This window comes from Zerene cesonia, chromosome 20 (assembly GCF_012273895.1).
Source record: "Zerene cesonia ecotype Mississippi chromosome 20, Zerene_cesonia_1.1, whole genome shotgun sequence".
Lineage (NCBI taxonomy): Eukaryota > Metazoa > Arthropoda > Insecta > Lepidoptera > Pieridae > Zerene > Zerene cesonia.
In genome coordinates this window covers 1,199,328-1,217,937 of record NC_052121.1, presented here as the reverse complement: position 1 = coordinate 1,217,937, position 18,610 = coordinate 1,199,328, and the positions used below count along the sequence as shown (strand labels likewise).

General features: G+C 39.5%; 1 protein-coding gene and 2 non-coding genes across 7 annotated transcripts in view; 2 read left to right on the top strand and 1 right to left on the bottom strand.

Moving 5' to 3' along the window:
* LOC119835278 (protein outspread) overlaps nucleotides 1–18,610 on the top strand; it is a 218,607-nt gene that overhangs the window by 196,418 nt on the left and 3,579 nt on the right. For all 5 annotated transcript variants that reach the window (XM_038360006.1, XM_038360004.1, XM_038360005.1 and 2 more), the window contains 8 exons: nucleotides 9,075–9,203; nucleotides 10,545–10,699; nucleotides 11,256–11,609; nucleotides 11,725–15,312; nucleotides 15,577–15,746; nucleotides 16,084–16,251; nucleotides 16,508–16,660; nucleotides 16,969–17,065. In XM_038360006.1, the coding sequence (XP_038215934.1) occupies nucleotides 9,075–9,203; nucleotides 10,545–10,699; nucleotides 11,256–11,609; nucleotides 11,725–15,312; nucleotides 15,577–15,746; nucleotides 16,084–16,251; nucleotides 16,508–16,660; nucleotides 16,969–17,065 (4,814 nt within the window). The remainder of the gene's footprint in view (nucleotides 1–9,074; nucleotides 9,204–10,544; nucleotides 10,700–11,255; nucleotides 11,610–11,724; nucleotides 15,313–15,576; nucleotides 15,747–16,083; nucleotides 16,252–16,507; nucleotides 16,661–16,968; nucleotides 17,066–18,610) is intronic.
* Trnad-guc lies at nucleotides 9,497–9,568 on the top strand. Its single transcript has one exon. It is a non-coding gene; the product is annotated as a tRNA-Asp (tRNA).
* On the bottom strand, nucleotides 9,835–9,906 carry Trnad-guc. Its single transcript has one exon. It is a non-coding gene; the product is annotated as a tRNA-Asp (tRNA).

Here is an 18,610-nt window from a genome sequence, read left to right as displayed (position 1 = left end):
TATTTAAAAACTACACTAAGATTTAATTTACGTACATCGAACATAGAGTTACTCGTATCCTATTCAGTTCCCTGGAGATTAAGAATGATCCTCAAATATGGGTTCAAAAATTATGACGATGGTATAATATTCCATATAAAAACCAGATTAAACTATGCTCAAAACTGGCCAACACCGCGGCTGCCTTCAATTCGCACCACATGTATCCCACTCCAGACCATCGCGTCAATTATACCGCACCGTTAGTGCCAGGATCAATTGATTATAATTATTCACGTTCTGTATGCACTTGTCTTGATTTATATGCATATATCCGTCATTACCCCGTACCGTGTTATTCAGGATTGCAATTTGCATTTTTAAAGGTCCTGCGAGTTTCTTGCTTTACTCCGAAGTTTATTTGATTTGATAAATATAGATAATGCTTTATTATTCATCATATTTATGATGAAATTGTGTGTTTAACGAGATATATTTTGGGATATAGTTAAAGACAGAGAGGAATGGAAATTTTTTTTGAATTTTTTTTTAATATCAATCGACCCGGTGTTCTCGTCTGTACACCGTACAACATTTTTTTCGACACGTTTTTCGTGTTTTTCTAAGTTTCTAAACCTTCCCTGGACTGTTATGAATATTATCAAAATCAGTTCTGCCGTTCATGAGTTATAGCGAGACAAATGAACAGCGACATCGCAATTATATAGTCCTCTTTTAAGTTTTCCACATGACCTAGTACTGTTTTTATTGATGAATATTGTTTAAGTTGAGTTGAATTCGAGTTTCACGACTCACAATATGTCTCTAAAACCCGAGTCCTTCAGGGCCGAATTTATCCAAATACCTACACTTGCCAAGTAACCAGTTACTAATGTCTAAATATGCAGCCTCTATATATCAGGGTACTAGAGCACACAGATAATGAATTATTAATTGAAAACGAACCCGACCCAGTTAGAATGACATTATCTTGTTTCCGATATCGTGGACAAGTTGTCCGGACTCCGGGCCGACTTGCAGACGGTCATTTCCTCAATTACAATACAACATTTGTGTTTTTTGGTGCATTAGCATTTATTCTTTAACTTTGTAGGATATTTTGCCCAATCTACAGCTAAAATACTGAATATCTTAGGTTTTTTAATCATCTTCTTATATTTGTAATGAATCACAAGCAAGGCTTCCCGCGTCAGTCCTTTTGTATGTATGCTTAGATCTTTAAAACTACATCACGGATTTTGAGGGATTTTTTTTAAATAGATAGAGTGATTCAAAAAGGCTTATATGTATAACATCTCTTAAACTACTCAGAATTTAAAGCGTACGAAGCCGCGGGCAAAAGCTAAGCTAAGCTAAGCTAAGCTGCTTAATATTTCATAAGTTAATCGCTAGAAATGTTTTGCAAAGAAGACAAGCTTCATTATTTCTGCTAAAGCATCCACATTTGTATCTTATATGTGTATCTTTATATTATTATTTGATTCAACATTAAATGGAATATAATAGACAATATATCTACGTGCAAGATTATCTTTATTAACTTCGCCTACTAAAGGCATGCGTACGCGCACCTGGCCGATCCTAATTACTGATCTAACGGCGTTAGGGTTAACCTTTAATTACAGATTACAAATCAACGTTCGTACTATGGAATTGCTTGCTCACATGGCTTCGAATGTCATAAAGTATATTTCAGTTCAGTAGAACTTATCGAATAATGTGAAATGGGAGTTATTACTTTAAAACTGACGTTTCTAAAAACGAAGGAGCTTTTCTATTCGACTTTCTCTTTTTACTCAATAACTACTCTAAGTATTTAACCGATTGACGTGATTCTTTAATTCTTCTTTTGTTTAAAAGAAACTGTTACCATATCCTCTTCCTTCCCCTTCCCAATCCTTTCCTTTATTCCTCTTGCCAATACTTCTTAATGCCTTCCCGAAGAAGCGCATAATGTTTGTGGGTGCTGGTAGCGCTTACCATCAGGCGTCCCACTAGCTCCATTGCCGACTGTGACTTAAAAAAAAAACCATTTGATCCTCGTTCTGTTTCTGAAGTGGATACGCTGTCCCCAGGAATATTGTTGACTTTTTATGTAGAAAAGAATCATTATGGTGTTCTGATATGTAAGTTTTTTTTTTATAAGGAATCATCCTGGACAGAAAGATATATATTCTCTAATTAATTAATATTAGATGTAGTAATTATGTCATTATCTATGCTATAAGTATGAGACCTACGTACGTGATGGAATTGTGGATGGAGATGAGATTCTCTCAGCGAAAGGCAAGCATTCTCAATTAGTCTATATTCAATGGGGCTGACATAAACAGTAGTTTAAAAGCCCTCTAAATAAATGATTTAAAAAAAATATTAGTCTATATGACTGACAGGCTCTTGAAAGTTTGTATTTACTTCAGTTGTGCGAATGAGGAGTGGGTATTTATTTATTTATTTATACTTTATTGCACACTTACAAAATATAAAACCGAGATTAATTTAACAAAAGCAACTTAAAACTACTATGCAGATGGCGGCTCTTATGGCTAAAAGCCATCTCTACCAGGCAACCGTCGGGTAAAGGACAAAATATTTTATAGCGAAACGCACATAGGCAGGCAGTCTATTGGAAAATTAATAAACAAAAATTAGAAATTAACAATAATAAAAAAGTACCCCTAACACAAAAGAAGAAAAGTAAGGAATTCATAATCAGTAGAGATGTAAGTCCTCTACAATTATAGTTTAGTGGCCGTGGAGCTCCTTTCCTTTCTCTATGCGTTTATGCCTGTTATTTATTAAAATGCTACCGTATTTATTTACAATTGAACTGCATTTAAAATGACGAACGAATCGAGAAACCGTAGTATCAACGTTACTTGCAATATTATACGTGATACACGGAATGCAATTGTTTCGTCGATAATGTCGGTACTGAACTATGAATAATGCCGTGGGTTTAATTAAAGGCTTGCCACGTCTTTTTCCTCACAATAATATTTCGTATTACATTGCGTAATGTTTTGAAAATTGATTATAGTTTGCAATGTTGCGTCAATGTACTGAATTGCATTGGTTCTATCAAACCGTCTGTTGGTGTATCGGTTGGATGATACCATAGTATCAATGGTACTAGGTTCAATAATGCTGGATGTTATGGTATTCCCATATAATCCATAGAATTGTATGTGGCGTCGAGCACACTTTGGCACGAATTGGCCTGCTCGCACCGGGGAAGATACCCGAGATCCGTTTTCTTTCCTCACCCTTCCCATTCTATTCCTAGTCTATTCCTTCTTTCGAGTCGATCGAAGGATCGATTCTTCCCTTGCACCATAAAAGCAGGCAATGCATTCGCAGAGGCACTACCTCTGCCAATGTTCATGGGCGGTGGTGATTGCTTACCACCAGACGAACCACTAGTTCAGTTGCCCGCTATGACAGAAAAAACAATCTACCTACATAAACCTAAATAAATATAACATATATTATATGTAACAATTAAACACCATTCGTTACCTCTCAAAGTCAAACACAACTACATATTATATAACCTGATGAATCATATAAAGAAACGTTACCATATAAAGGAGTCGACACATTCAAACGCAGCCGTCCAGACGAATTCGTTTTGACAATATGCACTCGCTTCGATTGTTTAAAAACTTTCACGCACTTTTTATATCGCAAAGTGAGCAATTTGAAACATAAATACTTGAAAGAAACCGCCTCGATACAACGAGGTGACGCGTGCGGGTGCATTTCACTTTCATTTCTAGTGTGAGAGCTGCTGATAGATCGAAAGCTTCGCTTTGATATCTTATAGCATGGATTTTCTTCGGTAGAGATGATTAAAAAATTTATATTTTTCTTTACGCTATTTTTTTCATCTTAATAAGTGGAATGATATATTATAATATTAAAACACATATACATTAAAGGAATTATACTGAAGATTTATGTGATCATCCGCGAATTATGATGTTGATGAATCCACTGATCCTGATAATCGCAAATCAAGCACTAATACACAGTCACACAACATAAACTGTATACCTATTATTTTCACTTAAACATCATGTAAAAAATCATTCACCATCTCTTGGTCTAGGCGCGTGCGGCAGTGCGTGACGATTGTGACAGATCTGTAAGATCTCGCCGGACTTTACGACGGAACATTTCGCGCCGTATAAAGTGCCTTAATGTCATCATTGTTAAGAGAAAAAATTACAACTTCTGATGCCCTTGCTTCTTCAGTTTAATTTATAAGAAAATAACACTAATTATAATTATGTACAAATAAAGATGGTTCATTAGTTACTGTCCCAGTTTCGCCTCCATTATCCAGGTGGATAACAAAAATCCAATGGATATAATTAATTCCAATAGGCACAACGAATATATAATAACGCTTATACATACATACAAATAAATTATATTATATTCTTTTACCCACCATCTACCTACATAATATAATTGATATTTTTTTAACAAAAATCCGAAACAAAATGAACATAGCAAAAAAAAAAGGTGTGTTTGCGATTCACACACGATAGAAGTGAAACTTCAGTAAATCGACAAAAGAATGAGATGAGTATATATAAAATATAAAATAGTACGTATATTTCTGTCTCATTCGTTGCCAGCTTCATTCTACACATTTTTGTATTTCTGTCTCATACCTGTCGTTTTTCTGTTGCATCAGGTTTGAAATCACAACGATTCTAAAGAAGTTTCACTTCAAAAAGAATCGTAAAAATCTATTCACCCCGTAAAAAGTTACAAGGTTGCAAATACAAAAATTATAACCAACATATACGCTTAAATATAAACATACAAAAACCATATTAAATAAGTTCCTTACAAACAGTTATACCATACCTATAACCGTGTGTAACATTCCTTAGCGCTTTCTCCACAATTATTATTCTGATTGAGACGTTAGGACAAAAATGGCCCATGGCTAACATCCAAGTATGATATAAAGTTAGACACGCTTGCGAGACGATAGTACGTGTATTCGCTATATGTGAGAATAAAATAAAACGTGGAAGTGGTATTGGGTAACTTTTGAAAATCATTGTTGTTTCTATGGGTTTTATGTAGTATCTAGCTTTCCGCACGCGGCTTCGCCTGCGTAGTTGCGGAGAATATAGACAGTCTCAAGGATTTCCTAGCGTAGGTCCTCGTTACTCGTGGGATTTCTGTGATAAAAACTATCCTACGTCAAATCAAACACAAGAAAATACTATCCTACGTCATTTCTTTACTCCCATACTGTTACCAAATGTCATCCAGATCGGTTCAGCGGTTTGGGCGTGAAGAAGAGACAGAGAGGCAGAGTTACTTTCGCATCTAGAATTTGAATTAGTATTTACAATATTAGTAGGGATGGATAGGTTAACCAACAAATGAAGTGCACTATATACCTAGATTATAAAACAACCTTTAATTATAAAAATTTTTTGCAACTAACACACAATTTACCTCATCACGTTGGATTTGACGAAAAAAAAATTAAAACTGCTTACATTGAAATTCTTTGAATACCTCATAAAAAACAAAGCATACAGCTAGAACTGCGTATGTACCATCACTTTTTTCACCCATAACAGTATTACATCATTGCTGAGAACTTTAACAGCATCTTCAATTACTTACTAATTATCTTCTCGAATCGTGACATTAGTCACTCGTATAGTAAAAAAGAGGTTCTTTAATTCGCCGAAGACGAACTTTTACGCGCCAAATGAGTAATGGATCGAGGTCAACGTCCTGTACGCTGAATAACTATTCGCCATTTAAGTCTGTGGTTACCACAGATTATATATGTGCAAACATGAAACGTAATTTGTAAGTATGTATGGTTCATCAAAATGTTTTCAATATAAGAGAATTGAAATTACATTGCCGTAGAATTAGAGGTCACTGACCTTTGCTAACAAAAGCTCAGAGATGATTTCATTTAAACAGCCCTATAAAAATACGAATCAGAAACCCTTACACAAAAATTTAATATACGGTCACGAGATAAATATTTCCTTTGAGGAAAATCGCCAAGCACCACCACATTCGCATAATAAGTTTTCATTCATACCATCTCGTATTTAACCCGCTCCAGTGGGTGTCAATGATTTACACAAATGTTCCCATTGAAATTTATTAGCCGGCTCTTTTTTTAGCCGTAAATCTACTCTGAATGACGTGTATGACACTACGACACGGTCCTCTTAACGATGCACCCAGTTTTTACATCCATCGGGATAACTTATGAATATTCCGCTAAAGAACTTTAAATGATGTTTCTGCTAAAGCTATTAGTTTGATCTTTCTAAATGTATCGGGTATTGAATACGTATGCAAATTCATTGGAAAAGAAATAGAAAGAAAAGAATACTTTTAACTTCCATCACTGAACGGCTGATTGAAAACGGAATATTGTTTTACCCTATTTTGCCAGAACAAGGGCTTTTGAAACTTAATCGTCATAATATATGGACTATTAAACTAAACTTTGCACTCAAGTTATGTAGTTAAATGCCTTGAATACATGACTTATAAGTCATATCTCACATGATTTCAGAGTGCTATTATAGCACAATGCAATTATATTTTACATTTTATCCTCCATACCTCATCCACTATGATTAAAATGGGTTTCGCCATTATATCCTTACGTCAGCAGTGAGGGGAAAAGTAGAGACCAAAAATATACTGAGATACCTTCTAAATAATTCTAGAATGTGTTTGATTGATCGTAATCGAACGCGGCATTAAAAGAAGTGGGAGAAAAACGGGTGTGAGTTACATACATACATACAAACATACAAGTGAAGCTAATAAAAGCGTGTTAAAGACAGGCATGTTTGGAACAGTAGGCACCTTGCATTGAAAAATTGTGGGCTTTAAATGGTCCACATCCAGTGGCATTCAAAGCTAATAAAGAAACACTTTATATGCAAAATTGTTACAATTCATCGGCTGTACCTATGAATAGCTCGCACCGTAATTATGATTTATGGATCTCATAAATCGCTATAACAGTTGCTCTACTCCTGAATGATGTAATTTTTATACGTCTATTGGTGTAGGTAATCGAATTAACCGAGAATAACAGTTTTATATAACCATAATAATCACAGTTGTAAAAGATTTGTTCATTTCTTCTCAATATATTAATTGAAAAATTAAAGAAAGGGTATATATATTTTTAACTAGCTGAAATACGAAGAAGGCTCTAAATTCATTGCATTTTTTTTTGTTCTTCGATAATTGGATATTTTCAATCGATTGGCGTGATTGTTTTTGTGTTTGATAGGATTTGTGTCATTCGGTTGCGTTTTAGAATCTGGACTGGTAACCCGCAGGTACGTCAGTGGACGATTTTGTTTAATATGTTTGTCAAATTAACTCGTATCATTGGGTAATATGAATCCTACTATCCTACTAATATTATAAATGCGAAAGTTTGTAAGGATGTGTGTGTGTTTGTTGCTCTTTCACGCAAAACTACTGAACCGATTGCAATGAAATTTGGCACGTAGACAGCTGGACAACTCGAATAACATATAGGCAACTTTTTATGCCGATATTCCTACGGGATACGGACTTACGCGGGTGAAGCCGCGGGGGCGCAGCTAGCATATTATATGAGTATGAATATACTAGAATATTCTAAACGATATACAATAAGCACGTACTCCTTTACCTTTTGGTATTATATTTAATAAGGTAGATAATATAATGCTAAAACGGAGTTCGCGTGTCTCCTTAAAGGTTTCGTAGGAGCACTACAATTTCGCATAATGACAGCTTCATTTATATTATTTGATCTTCTGCCTGCCAAGATCGTTTGCCACTCGACTATCGAGGCCAAGACACGCAAGAACCTTATTATATCGATATTTTTATTATAATGAAAGACTACGGAGAATTAACATATTATTTAAGTTTATGTTAATACTGCGAAAAATCTGGTTCATTTCGTCAAAGCAGGGGCTGATGGAATCGGCTTGTAAGTAAGAAAATTTACTAGCAAATATACTAAATACATTTGAAAGGTATCTGCTTCATACATCACGAGGGTGCCCACGACGTCAAGTATAACTTCTTAATACTAGTGCTAACGAATTCTTAGAAAAAGAAACAGTTTATAAAAACCTTTTAGTTAACAAAAATATATTAATGTAAATGTAGGTGTGCTGTGATTATTCGCTGGGCATAAAAAGATTCATATGTAAATCCTAATTAGACATCTCATCTTTATAACATCACGAAAAATTTAGCCGTTTAGTTACAAAGGCGAGCCTTAAGCGTTTCGAGTAAACGCATTTTTATTCCGTGGCAAAGGGCCCATTCAGCCCAATCCCGACGGCCTTCGCACGCGATCGGGTTACCAATTAAAAAAGCAACAATGTCAACATCATAACTACACTGAGATGAAATTATTTAAAGTACACGTCTGCGAGCCCTGCAGGATTTATTGGCAGTCAATTATATACCGAGCAGTGTATATTGAAAATAACAAATGATGCATCTACAAATTGCATCTGTACACAGATAATATATCACTCTTGTTGTCCTTAAAGGTCTGTTTCGTGACTTGTTAAAAATATTTACAATATACGCAGTTTACCCACTTATGCGAAAGATTGCCGGTAGCGATATTTATCGTAGGTTTTTCAAAGTAATACTTAAGAGTCCTGGGAGTGTAATATATGTAAAAAATATAATAAACGCTTTATTTCAGTAATATACATATGTTATATACATAAAATAGACAAAAAAGCGTTAAAATTTTAAAGAATATCCGTGATGCTTTTGTCAACTGTTATGTAGGATTTAATTAATTCCATAATAATATTAGAATCCTTCAACTTCTTTAATTTACTAACATTATGTATAATCAGTTCAAAATATGTATTACAAAGCTATTAGTAATTTAATTATATGTAATGTGTATATATATGATGTATGAATTATGTAATGTTATAATCGAAAACAACGCAGGCAAAAGTGCATTGCCAAACACATAGTTAAATATAAAGGTTTACATTTTAGTTTAATCTTTCCAGTATACACGGACCAACCAGTGTCATCAGCATCCCCTCCAACCCGGGATAAGATCAACGGGGAGGAGAAAGCGCGCTCCCGCAGGAGAGACACCTGGCCTGAACCCACCACCACACCTAGCAATGATGATGGTGAGTGAAGTGTTAACATCTCTTATTAATAGTCTTAAAAATACATATAGACATTGGTTATGCGGAAATAGCTAAAAAACCTATACTTGCGTTTCCGTTTTCCCAACATTAAAATTGAAACAGAGTAAGTAACATGAGCTGGGTTTACTGTTTTTGTAAACCCATGTCATCCCGGGAGAAACCGGGAAATAGCGGCTTGGCATCACGAAACTATTAAAAACGAAAATGTTCCGCCTATTGCTACAAACTCTAACATTTATCAATAGGCTCGTAATTTCATTTCAACGGGTACGTCTTCGGTAGTATAGTGGTCAGTATCCCCGCCTGTCACGCGGGAGACCGGGGTTCGATTCCCCGCCGGAGAGAACTCTTTTAAGAATTTTTTTTTTCTTTTGTGTGTTTTAAGAATATCGATAACATTTGTGTACTCTATTATATCATTTTTACGTATAATGTATATTAAAAAATTTTTTTGATAATATTTCTCCTCTTTATGTAAACAAAATAGAATTAACAATCTTATGAATGTATAAAAGATATTTTATAACAAACTGAAATCAAATATAATAGAAATATGTTTTATGTTTTTAGTAAGTTAGAAATAAGGGAAATTAAAATAAAAAAAAGAGGTCTCTCCGGCGGGGAATCGAACCCCGGTCTCCCGCGTGACAGGCGGGGATACTGACCACTATACTACCGAAGACTTGTCTGAGATAACGAAATTGTTATTCTGCTTGATTTCGTTAAATAAGTTATTGCTTATAAAAAAACTAAACCTATAATAAGAATATTTTTTTTGTTGATAAAATCTTTTCGTAAAATAAGCATTTATTTTATCTGTATAAGTCGGAGACGGAGTTCTGCTATTTTCAATTGGAAATAGCAAAAGCTTAATCTTAAAATTACAACAGTTGCACATAGTAATGACCACCGAGTATAGGGCAAACATAAGTATTTATAAAGGCACAGATTAAATATAGAAAGCGCGAATTTGTAACAACAATTTTTGGTTGATACGTGAATACGTCTATATAAATGCAAAGTGTGGTTGTTTCTTTGTTTGTCTTTCTTTCACATCGTAGCGGAGCGATTTTTTAAATGTAATTTTTTAAATGTTTTTGATTACTGTTTACTCTGAAATTCTCCAGCGAAAAGCTTGTATTAAATACTAGCGGTCCGCCCGGTTTCGCTCGTGGTACATATATAGCCTTCCGCAATAAATGGGCTGACACTGAAAGAATTTTCAAATCGGACACGTAGTTCCTGAGATTAGCGCGTTCAAGCAAAAAAACAAACTTCAGCTTTATAATATTACTCTAGACTGTTCCCTGTATATTGCAGCAAGCGTCCGCTCGCCGCTGCTGCAGCAACAGCATCAGCAGTACGACGAGCAGCTGCGCGACATAGCCGCGTCGTTGACTCGACCGCGGTCGCGCCGAGCACTGCCACCCACGCTCGAGCGACCTACCCGCCTGCCGCCGCCTGATCGACTAGCGGTAAATAATAAATATCACTTATACTTATAAATTATTATTTTTTTTGTGACATTTTGTGAATTTGTTTTTGTATAATTGTTTTAAAAACTGATATTGGGTCCTTGTTACTCTGAAATAAAGAATTTATCTTATATATAAAATTCTCGTGTCACAATGTTAGTCTCCTCCGAAACGGCTTGACCGATTCCTCTGAAATTTGGTAAGCATATTGGGTAGGTCTGAGAATCGGCTAACATCTATTTTTTATACCGATATTTCTACGGGATACGGACTTACGCGGGTGAAACCGCGGGGCGCAGCTAGTTTATTTATAAATATGATATGTGCTGGATGGGACAACTTGATAACTTTGACGCGGGATCATCATTTTAGAGTCTCGCTTCATATGATCTTTTTAATTTACAAGATTTTCTTAATTAAATGATAACATTTTGTTTTGTAAGTATAGAAATATTTGTTCATTTTTTTGTTAAGAGGTTTTAATTATTTTTTATTTAGTTTATATTTGAAATAAAAACAATAACTAAAAACAATAACAATAAATAATAATTTTCAGGCTAGAGGATCTCCAGATGGAGGAGCACCAACCGAAGAAGGTTTAACCAGCTCAGCGAGTGAAGGCAGCGAACCGACGGACGCCGTCGAAGCCGCTGAAAGCGCTGAGGGAGTACGAGTGGAGCTACCAGCCGAAAGACTGCTCCACGCAAGAGCTGGCTGGCTCCAACGACGAGGGCCCTCCGGCTGGTCGAGACACTGGTTCGTGTTACGAGGAGCCGCCCTTCTGTACTTCAGAGATCCTCACGCAGAAAATAGGGGACTCATGGATGGAGTTATAGACTTGAGCGGTGTGGCCAGAGTTGTCGAGCTGCCAACGTCGACTACTACTAATGGATATGCGTTTGAAACAGAGGTGAGCATTGTAAAAGTAGATAAATGTTAACTATAATACTGTATCAAATAATAAGTATTATTGTCGTTCATATCTTTTTTGAATTAAAATTGATTTTATTATTGAATATTTTCAGACTTGGGACGGCAAGCATATAGTTCTATCAGCTGTGACAGCAGGAATCCGAGGCAATTGGGTATCTGCTATACGACGAACGGCTGGCCTGCCGGATACTGGACCGCTATCACTTATATTACGTGAAGATACGGTCGATCAGGCGTCAGAGTCATCCACCTCACCCATTACTCCAGTTACACCAAATGCTTTAAAATCAGCACCTTTCTCATCTGATGAAGAATACAGAACGGCTTCAGAAGGTGGGCGCAGAGACAGCGCAGACTGGGGCGACGTCGCCCCGCAACCACCGCCCTCACCTATCCTCAGTCGTACTCCTATCTCGAAAGTTAAAGAAAAAGTTCGCGCTAGGGGATGTCACACCGCACCCCTCAAAAGTGATAACAGATGTGAGAGGGATGAAATTGACGCTACCAAAGAAAACGAACGCCCGACAGATAATATAGTGGAGGATAACGAGAAACCAAATGAACCAAGAAAACGTAGCTATATTTCGACGATAGATAAACAATCTATCGAAATCGACGATCTGCGAAAGCAGTTGAAACTAGCGCTAAGCGACGTCAACGCCGCCGAATCTGAATTAGCGCGATTGAGGAAGCTAAAATCTGAGGCGACGTTGAGAGAGAAAAAGATGGAAGATCTGGTTATAACACTACAGAAAAAGGAAGAAGAACTATCGGCGAGAACGAAAGAGGCTGAAAATTTAGATGCTATCAAGCAGCTGTATAATCAAGATAAAAACATGTGGGAGACAAAATTAACGGAAACTCAAAACTTTTTAAAAGAGTCAACGGAGCACTGTGAACTTTTAACAAGGCAACTTACATCTGCCCAAGAAAATGTTAAACAGCTTCAAAGAGAATTGAGTGAATTAAATGATAAATTAATGAAGAGCGTCAAAGAAAACGATACTTTGTATGCAAGAATTCGAGAACTTGAAAGCAAAGTTATTGCTGAATCTCCAACGAAGGAGAAAAGAAAAAGCGTTGGTTCACTGAGTGAATTGAGTAACATAAACGAAAATTTAAATTTAGAGTCCTTAGAGAAGAACAGACTGATCGAAGAATATGTAGAATTACGAAGTAGGTTTATAAAGGCGATACAAGAAATAAAAACGATGAAGAAAGAACTTCGTGAATCGCATAATATGTACGATGAACTAGAAATTACAAATATGAAATTAATAAATGAAATGAAATTAAGAGAACAATGCAGTAGGTCTGAGATTGACTTAATGGCTGCTAGAATTTTGGATTTGACGCAGAAATTAACCGCATCGGACAAGCAAGTGCGTACATTAAAACATAAAATACAAAAGACTGAGTCTAGGGAAAAAAGACGCAGCTTATCGTTAAAGGGAAGAGAATCGTTTACATTAGGTAAAGAAGTAGAGGAAAAACTTACCGAACTTGAAAATAAAATAACTCTCTTGGAGACAGGTGAAACTGTACCAACGATAAATTCACCGTCCAAAAGTGCTTCACCTGCCAAAGAAAAAGTAACTAAAACTGATGGTGTTACAGACGAGAAAAAAATGAAGCGACTCGCTGCTCGTCTCAGAAGAAAGTCGTTGGATAGTGCAACTAGTTCTGAACCTATGAAAATGCTTGTTAGATTAAGTTCACTAGAAACCAAAGTAGCTTCTGTTCTTGAAAATCGTAGAGATTTAACGAACTCGTGTGAATCTCTCAGTCAAGCGACAATATCAGCTGAAAGCCCTGTGTTTAATGAAAGTCAAGAGAATTCAATAGGTACTCAATCTCAGCGGCATCTTCTTGACAGATTACAAAGTCTCGAAAGTGTCGTGATACATTCAAGAAATAAAGTTAACGAGTGCCTCTGTCAAATGAGCGCAATGCGAGCCGCTAAGTCTCGAAGATCACCGTCACCCAGTCTCGAAAAGAAATACAGTTTGAAGTCAATGGAAAAATGCTTGTCCGACGTCAGTAAAAAACTACAGGAATGCTTCGACCGGTGTGTGATAGATTCTAATGAACAGAATGCAATCGAAGAAGTTGACGACAGCATAGCGCAGGTCGTCTTGCAATTAGAAGAACAGCTGAGAACCAAACTTTTGGAAATATCGAAGCGAAAGGCGGCACTGTATGAAGCCGGCGAGCTCACTCAGAGGAAAAGCTTAGAAATTCTCGCAGAGAAACTGGCCTACGAAGCCGTCGTAGTGGGCAGAATACAGGAGGCCCTCGAATCTTCCAACGGTAGCAGATTCTTCGCTAGATTAATTAAGTCTGAAATAACGGAAACTAGTCAGTTAATCGATAATCTTAAGCGTAAGTTGAACGGAGAGAGCGGGAAGGTTTTCGACGCGACGAAGAGCTCCCTCGACTATCTCGCAAAGATACTGTCTCGAAAGATAGACGTCATGAACGGAGCGCGGAGCGACGACAACAGGCGATCGCAGCTCATCGTTCACGGCGCAGACCTCGAAGCGTTGAAGGCGTCACAAACGGAGGTCGCCGAGGCCGTCGAAAAGTACAAAACGGAGAAACTGATCGAGCTGTGTTCCGCGCTCGCCTGCGAGACGCTGGCCGTCGCGTCCCCCGGCGACGGCGACTTCGAGCAGCATCGCGCCAACACCGAGGCGGCGCGCGTGCGCGAGGCGTGGGCGGCCGCGCGCGACGCGCTCGGCGCCGAGCTCGTGCAGGCCGAGGTGGCGCGCGCGCTGGCCCGCGCCGCGCAGCTGTGCGAGCGCCGCCTCGACCGCTCGCGCGCCGCGCGCCTCACGCTCAGCGCGCAGGACCGCGCCGACCTCGAGCTGTGGTGGCAGGCGGCGCACGACCACCTGCGCTGCGAGATGGACGCCGCCGTGCGCGACATCGCCGCGCGCTACCGCGAGTGCCTCGCCGCCGGCCGCCGCGAGGGCTCGCCCGGGCTCGACAGCCGCGCGCTGCTGCAGCAGCTGGCCGACGTGCTCGCGCAGAAGGCGCTCGTGGACGCTCGCGTGGCCGTCGTCGAGGGCACGTACCGCGCCGCCGAGCCGCGCGCCGCCGCGCCGCGCGACGCGGACGCCGTCTCCTCGCTGGAAGCCGACCCCGCCGCCGAGGCGGAGTTCGTCTACCTCTTCCAGCGCTTCTCGAACGAGTGCCGAGCGCTCTTCTCCAGTGACTGTTCAGGCAACAGTGAAGACTCGACGAAGATCGGCGAGAGTCTCGAGCGGGTGGAGGCGGCGGTGGCGGAGGTGCAGCGGCGGCTCGCGGGCGAGGCGGGCGAGGCGGGCGAGGCGAGCGAGGCGGAGGAGGGCGGCGCGCGGGCGGCGGAGCCGGTGGAGCGCATCGAGGCGCTGCGGCGGCGCGTGGAGGCGCTGCAGGCGCTGGCGCCGTGCCCGCACTGCCGGCGCCTGCAGGACGCGCTGGACCGGCTGACGGCGGAGCGCGCGCGCGGCGAGTGCGCGCTGGCGCAGCAGGCGGGCGCGCTGGCGGCGGCGCGGCGCGCGCGCGCGCAGCTGCAGGCGCAGCACGAGCGCGAGCGCGCGGCGCTGCGGGAGCGCGCGCGCACGCTGCAGCGCCGCCTCGCCGCGCTCGACTCCGAGTACTCGGCGCAGCTGGAGAGCTTGCGCGCCGCTTATCAGGTGAGCGGTTATGTTATAAACTTATAAATATAAAAATTGTATTTCATTAAATACCAGGCTTTACAATCGCGTATATATTGAAGCGTGGTTCATGATCAAGTCTTTATTGTAAAATATGATGTATAGAGTATAATTTCAATTTTCAACCTTACACCCCTTATATAAATATAGATTGAAGTTTAAATACTACACTACGTTGTTGGGAACATTAAAAAAATAAACTTTAAAATAAATAAAAATGAGACAAACCCAACTGCCGCGCAGAGCGCGGTGTCGGCGGACACGCACGGCGACGGGCTGCGCGCGCGCTACCAGCAGGAGATCGAGCAGCTGCGCGCGCTCTGCGAGAAGGGGCTCATGGCCATGGAGAGCTCGCACCGCCGCATCGTGCGCGAGATGGAGGACAAGCACCGCGCCGAGCGGGAGCAGCTCAGGTAGCCAGCACTCTGATCGTAACCCAAACTTTCTTTCCACAGTGCATTTAACTTTACAAATTTGAAAATGAATCATTTTCATGTTATATCTCTTTAAGCAATATATTCATTGACCAAACTTATTTATACAAGCTATTCGTCAAAACTTTATCACTTACACTATTATATGCAATGCACCTACATATTTTTTTACTATGTACGCAAAAACAGTCATGAAGGATCCTAATCATTTATTTGTAAAGATTATCTTTTATAAGATCTATCATCTGTTCGACAACGCTTAACCAAGTGACCTGGTGTTCTAGACACACATATCAAACAAACATCTCCCCTCCAGGTTGGAGAAGGAACAGGCGCTGGCAGAGGAGACGCGCGCCACGCTGGCGGCGCTGGACGCCATGCGCAAGGCGCACGAGAGCGAGGTGCGGCGCGAGGTGGACAAGTTCAAGCAGGACTTCCTCGCGCGCGGCTCCAGCGACCTCTCGCAGATCAGCTCCAGGCACCAGTGAGTAGCTGGCGATACACCTACAATGTATCATAGCTTTTTGCGTTGTACCAAGTTGTAGATTGGTTGTTCGTAATAATAGAAAAACATATTTTATCATTTCCAATTGTATAATAGGATGGTTACTTTAGCATAAGAAAACTGGCCCATATCTAAAGACATTTCTATGTTGGTTTTATTCAATGGTATCAAAACAAGTTAACTCCTTTTATTCTCAAAGCTTCTCAGCTCACGCACTCACCCCGCCCCCTTCCAGACAAGAGATGGAGGAGATAAAGCGCGAGATCCTGTCCCTCTCGGAGAAGTACTCCGTAAAGTGCGTGGAGAGCGCCGCGCTGGAGGAGCGCCTGGCCGCCGCCACCGCGCAGCTCGCGCACGCGCACAACCACATCATGCAGCTGGACAGCAGGTTGGTGCTGCACCTGCCCTACACTACTGTTGGCCACCGATTATTGACTACTTTTGTACTCACATATCTGTCTACCTATTAAATAAAGAAAGCATTATAGCATTTTTTCCGTCTAAAATATTCAATATCACACGTTTAATAAATTTGAGGACGTTTGGGCAAAAATTGTTGGACCATGCCCGGTGGTGTATGTTATTACTATATTATCACGATACAATAGTGCTTCCATAAGAATTCTAATTGAATAAATAAATGTTTGAGTTTGAGTTTGACTTTTTAATATTAATGATCCCAAAATAATATTTCAGGAACAAACAGCTCCGAGCCCATCTCATATCCGAGGCGAACGATCTGAAAGCGGCCGAAGCGTCCGCTCTGAAGCAACTCATCGAGGACACTGCGCCGGTACGCGGCTCACTTCACACTCCACACCACACGCTTCATAACAACTTAATAACAACTTAGCTCTCTATTCAAGCTTCAAGTAGACAAGGCCTTGCTTGCATGACACATAAGATCACTGTAACTATTCATTTTCATAAACTTCTTATTCGCCAAACCCGTGAAAAATATTTAAGCAACATTTTTAATCTGTGCACAAGAAATCGGGAAATCGCACCAAAATCATTTTAGAATTGTTTTAATTGAATATGTTAACAATTCGATAATTGAAAGAAGATCGCACGAATTGAGCTTGCTTCACATAAGTTAACTTAAAATAAGTAACTTTTTAGTTTAGTATTTATAATGGATTGCGATAGAATTTTATTAAAACATATTAGGCAATATGAGCAGATTATTATTGGTTAAAATAAGATACAGTAAACTTTTATTTTGCATAAGCATTAAAGCCCAATCGAGAATACGTTTAGGTAGATTGGAACATAAAATTAGATCATCAAGTATAGATGTGCGACTCCATGGAGAAAGATTCTGAAAAAGAGTAACTATTGAATTTCTTGCCGATTTTTTCACATTAGAAGTGACCTTTCGATTCGGCGGTCGTTTAGAAATAAATGACTAAAAATAAACAATCAAAAGTATAAGCTTTTGTTTATTTTATTGTATTTTATATTTGAGCTTAAGTTTAGCGTAGATAGAATCGGACACGACATCATAATTTAATTAAGGAAATATTAGTTTTCATTTGGGCTTTACTCTCATATATATTTTATAATTCAATACAACAAATCTTAGTCAATGAATGCGGTCACAGTAGTCGAATAGTACTCATAATGTTGCATCGTCTTTGGTTGGCGGGTGCACTAACAGCATGCGGGGGCGGAGGGGCAGGCGGGGGCAATGGGGCAAGTGGGGCAAGTGGAGCAAGTGGGGCAGATGGCCCAGCGGCTGCGACCGGCCTCGCGCCGCCGGCCTGATGACCCGCCAGGTAATATCTTTCTTACCACACCCTGGTGAGGAAACGTACCCCCACTGCGTGGCGTCTTAAGAGGGTGGATGCCGTCAAAAAGCTTTTACTTGGATAATTTCTGAAGTTTATGCTATATAATAAATACATTCGAGACAGAACCACTAATCTTAGAAAATATGTTAAATGGCTTTTCTTAAATTTAAGTGTATGCTGTTTATTTTGCTGTTTTATATTATGGGTACGTGTGCGCTGTTTCGACAAAGATAAATGTAATATCACAATGATTTTCTTGCATATACTGCGAATAATAGTCGCAATATAGCTCACGTAGTGTGGGTACGTTCCCTAACTTGACAAGCACTGCCACTACTTAATAGGCTACAAGGTACTTTTTTGGGAAACTTAATTCGATCATATCTTAAAAGCACATTCCGAAGGTGTTATTTTATGTAACCGTTAATTTCTGAACATATGGCACTAATAGAAATTTTCATTGATTAGTTTGTATAATTTAGTATGTAGTGTGTTGTAGTATTCAAAGTAGTACCTAGTAGTTAGAACCAAAAAAAATTTTTTTT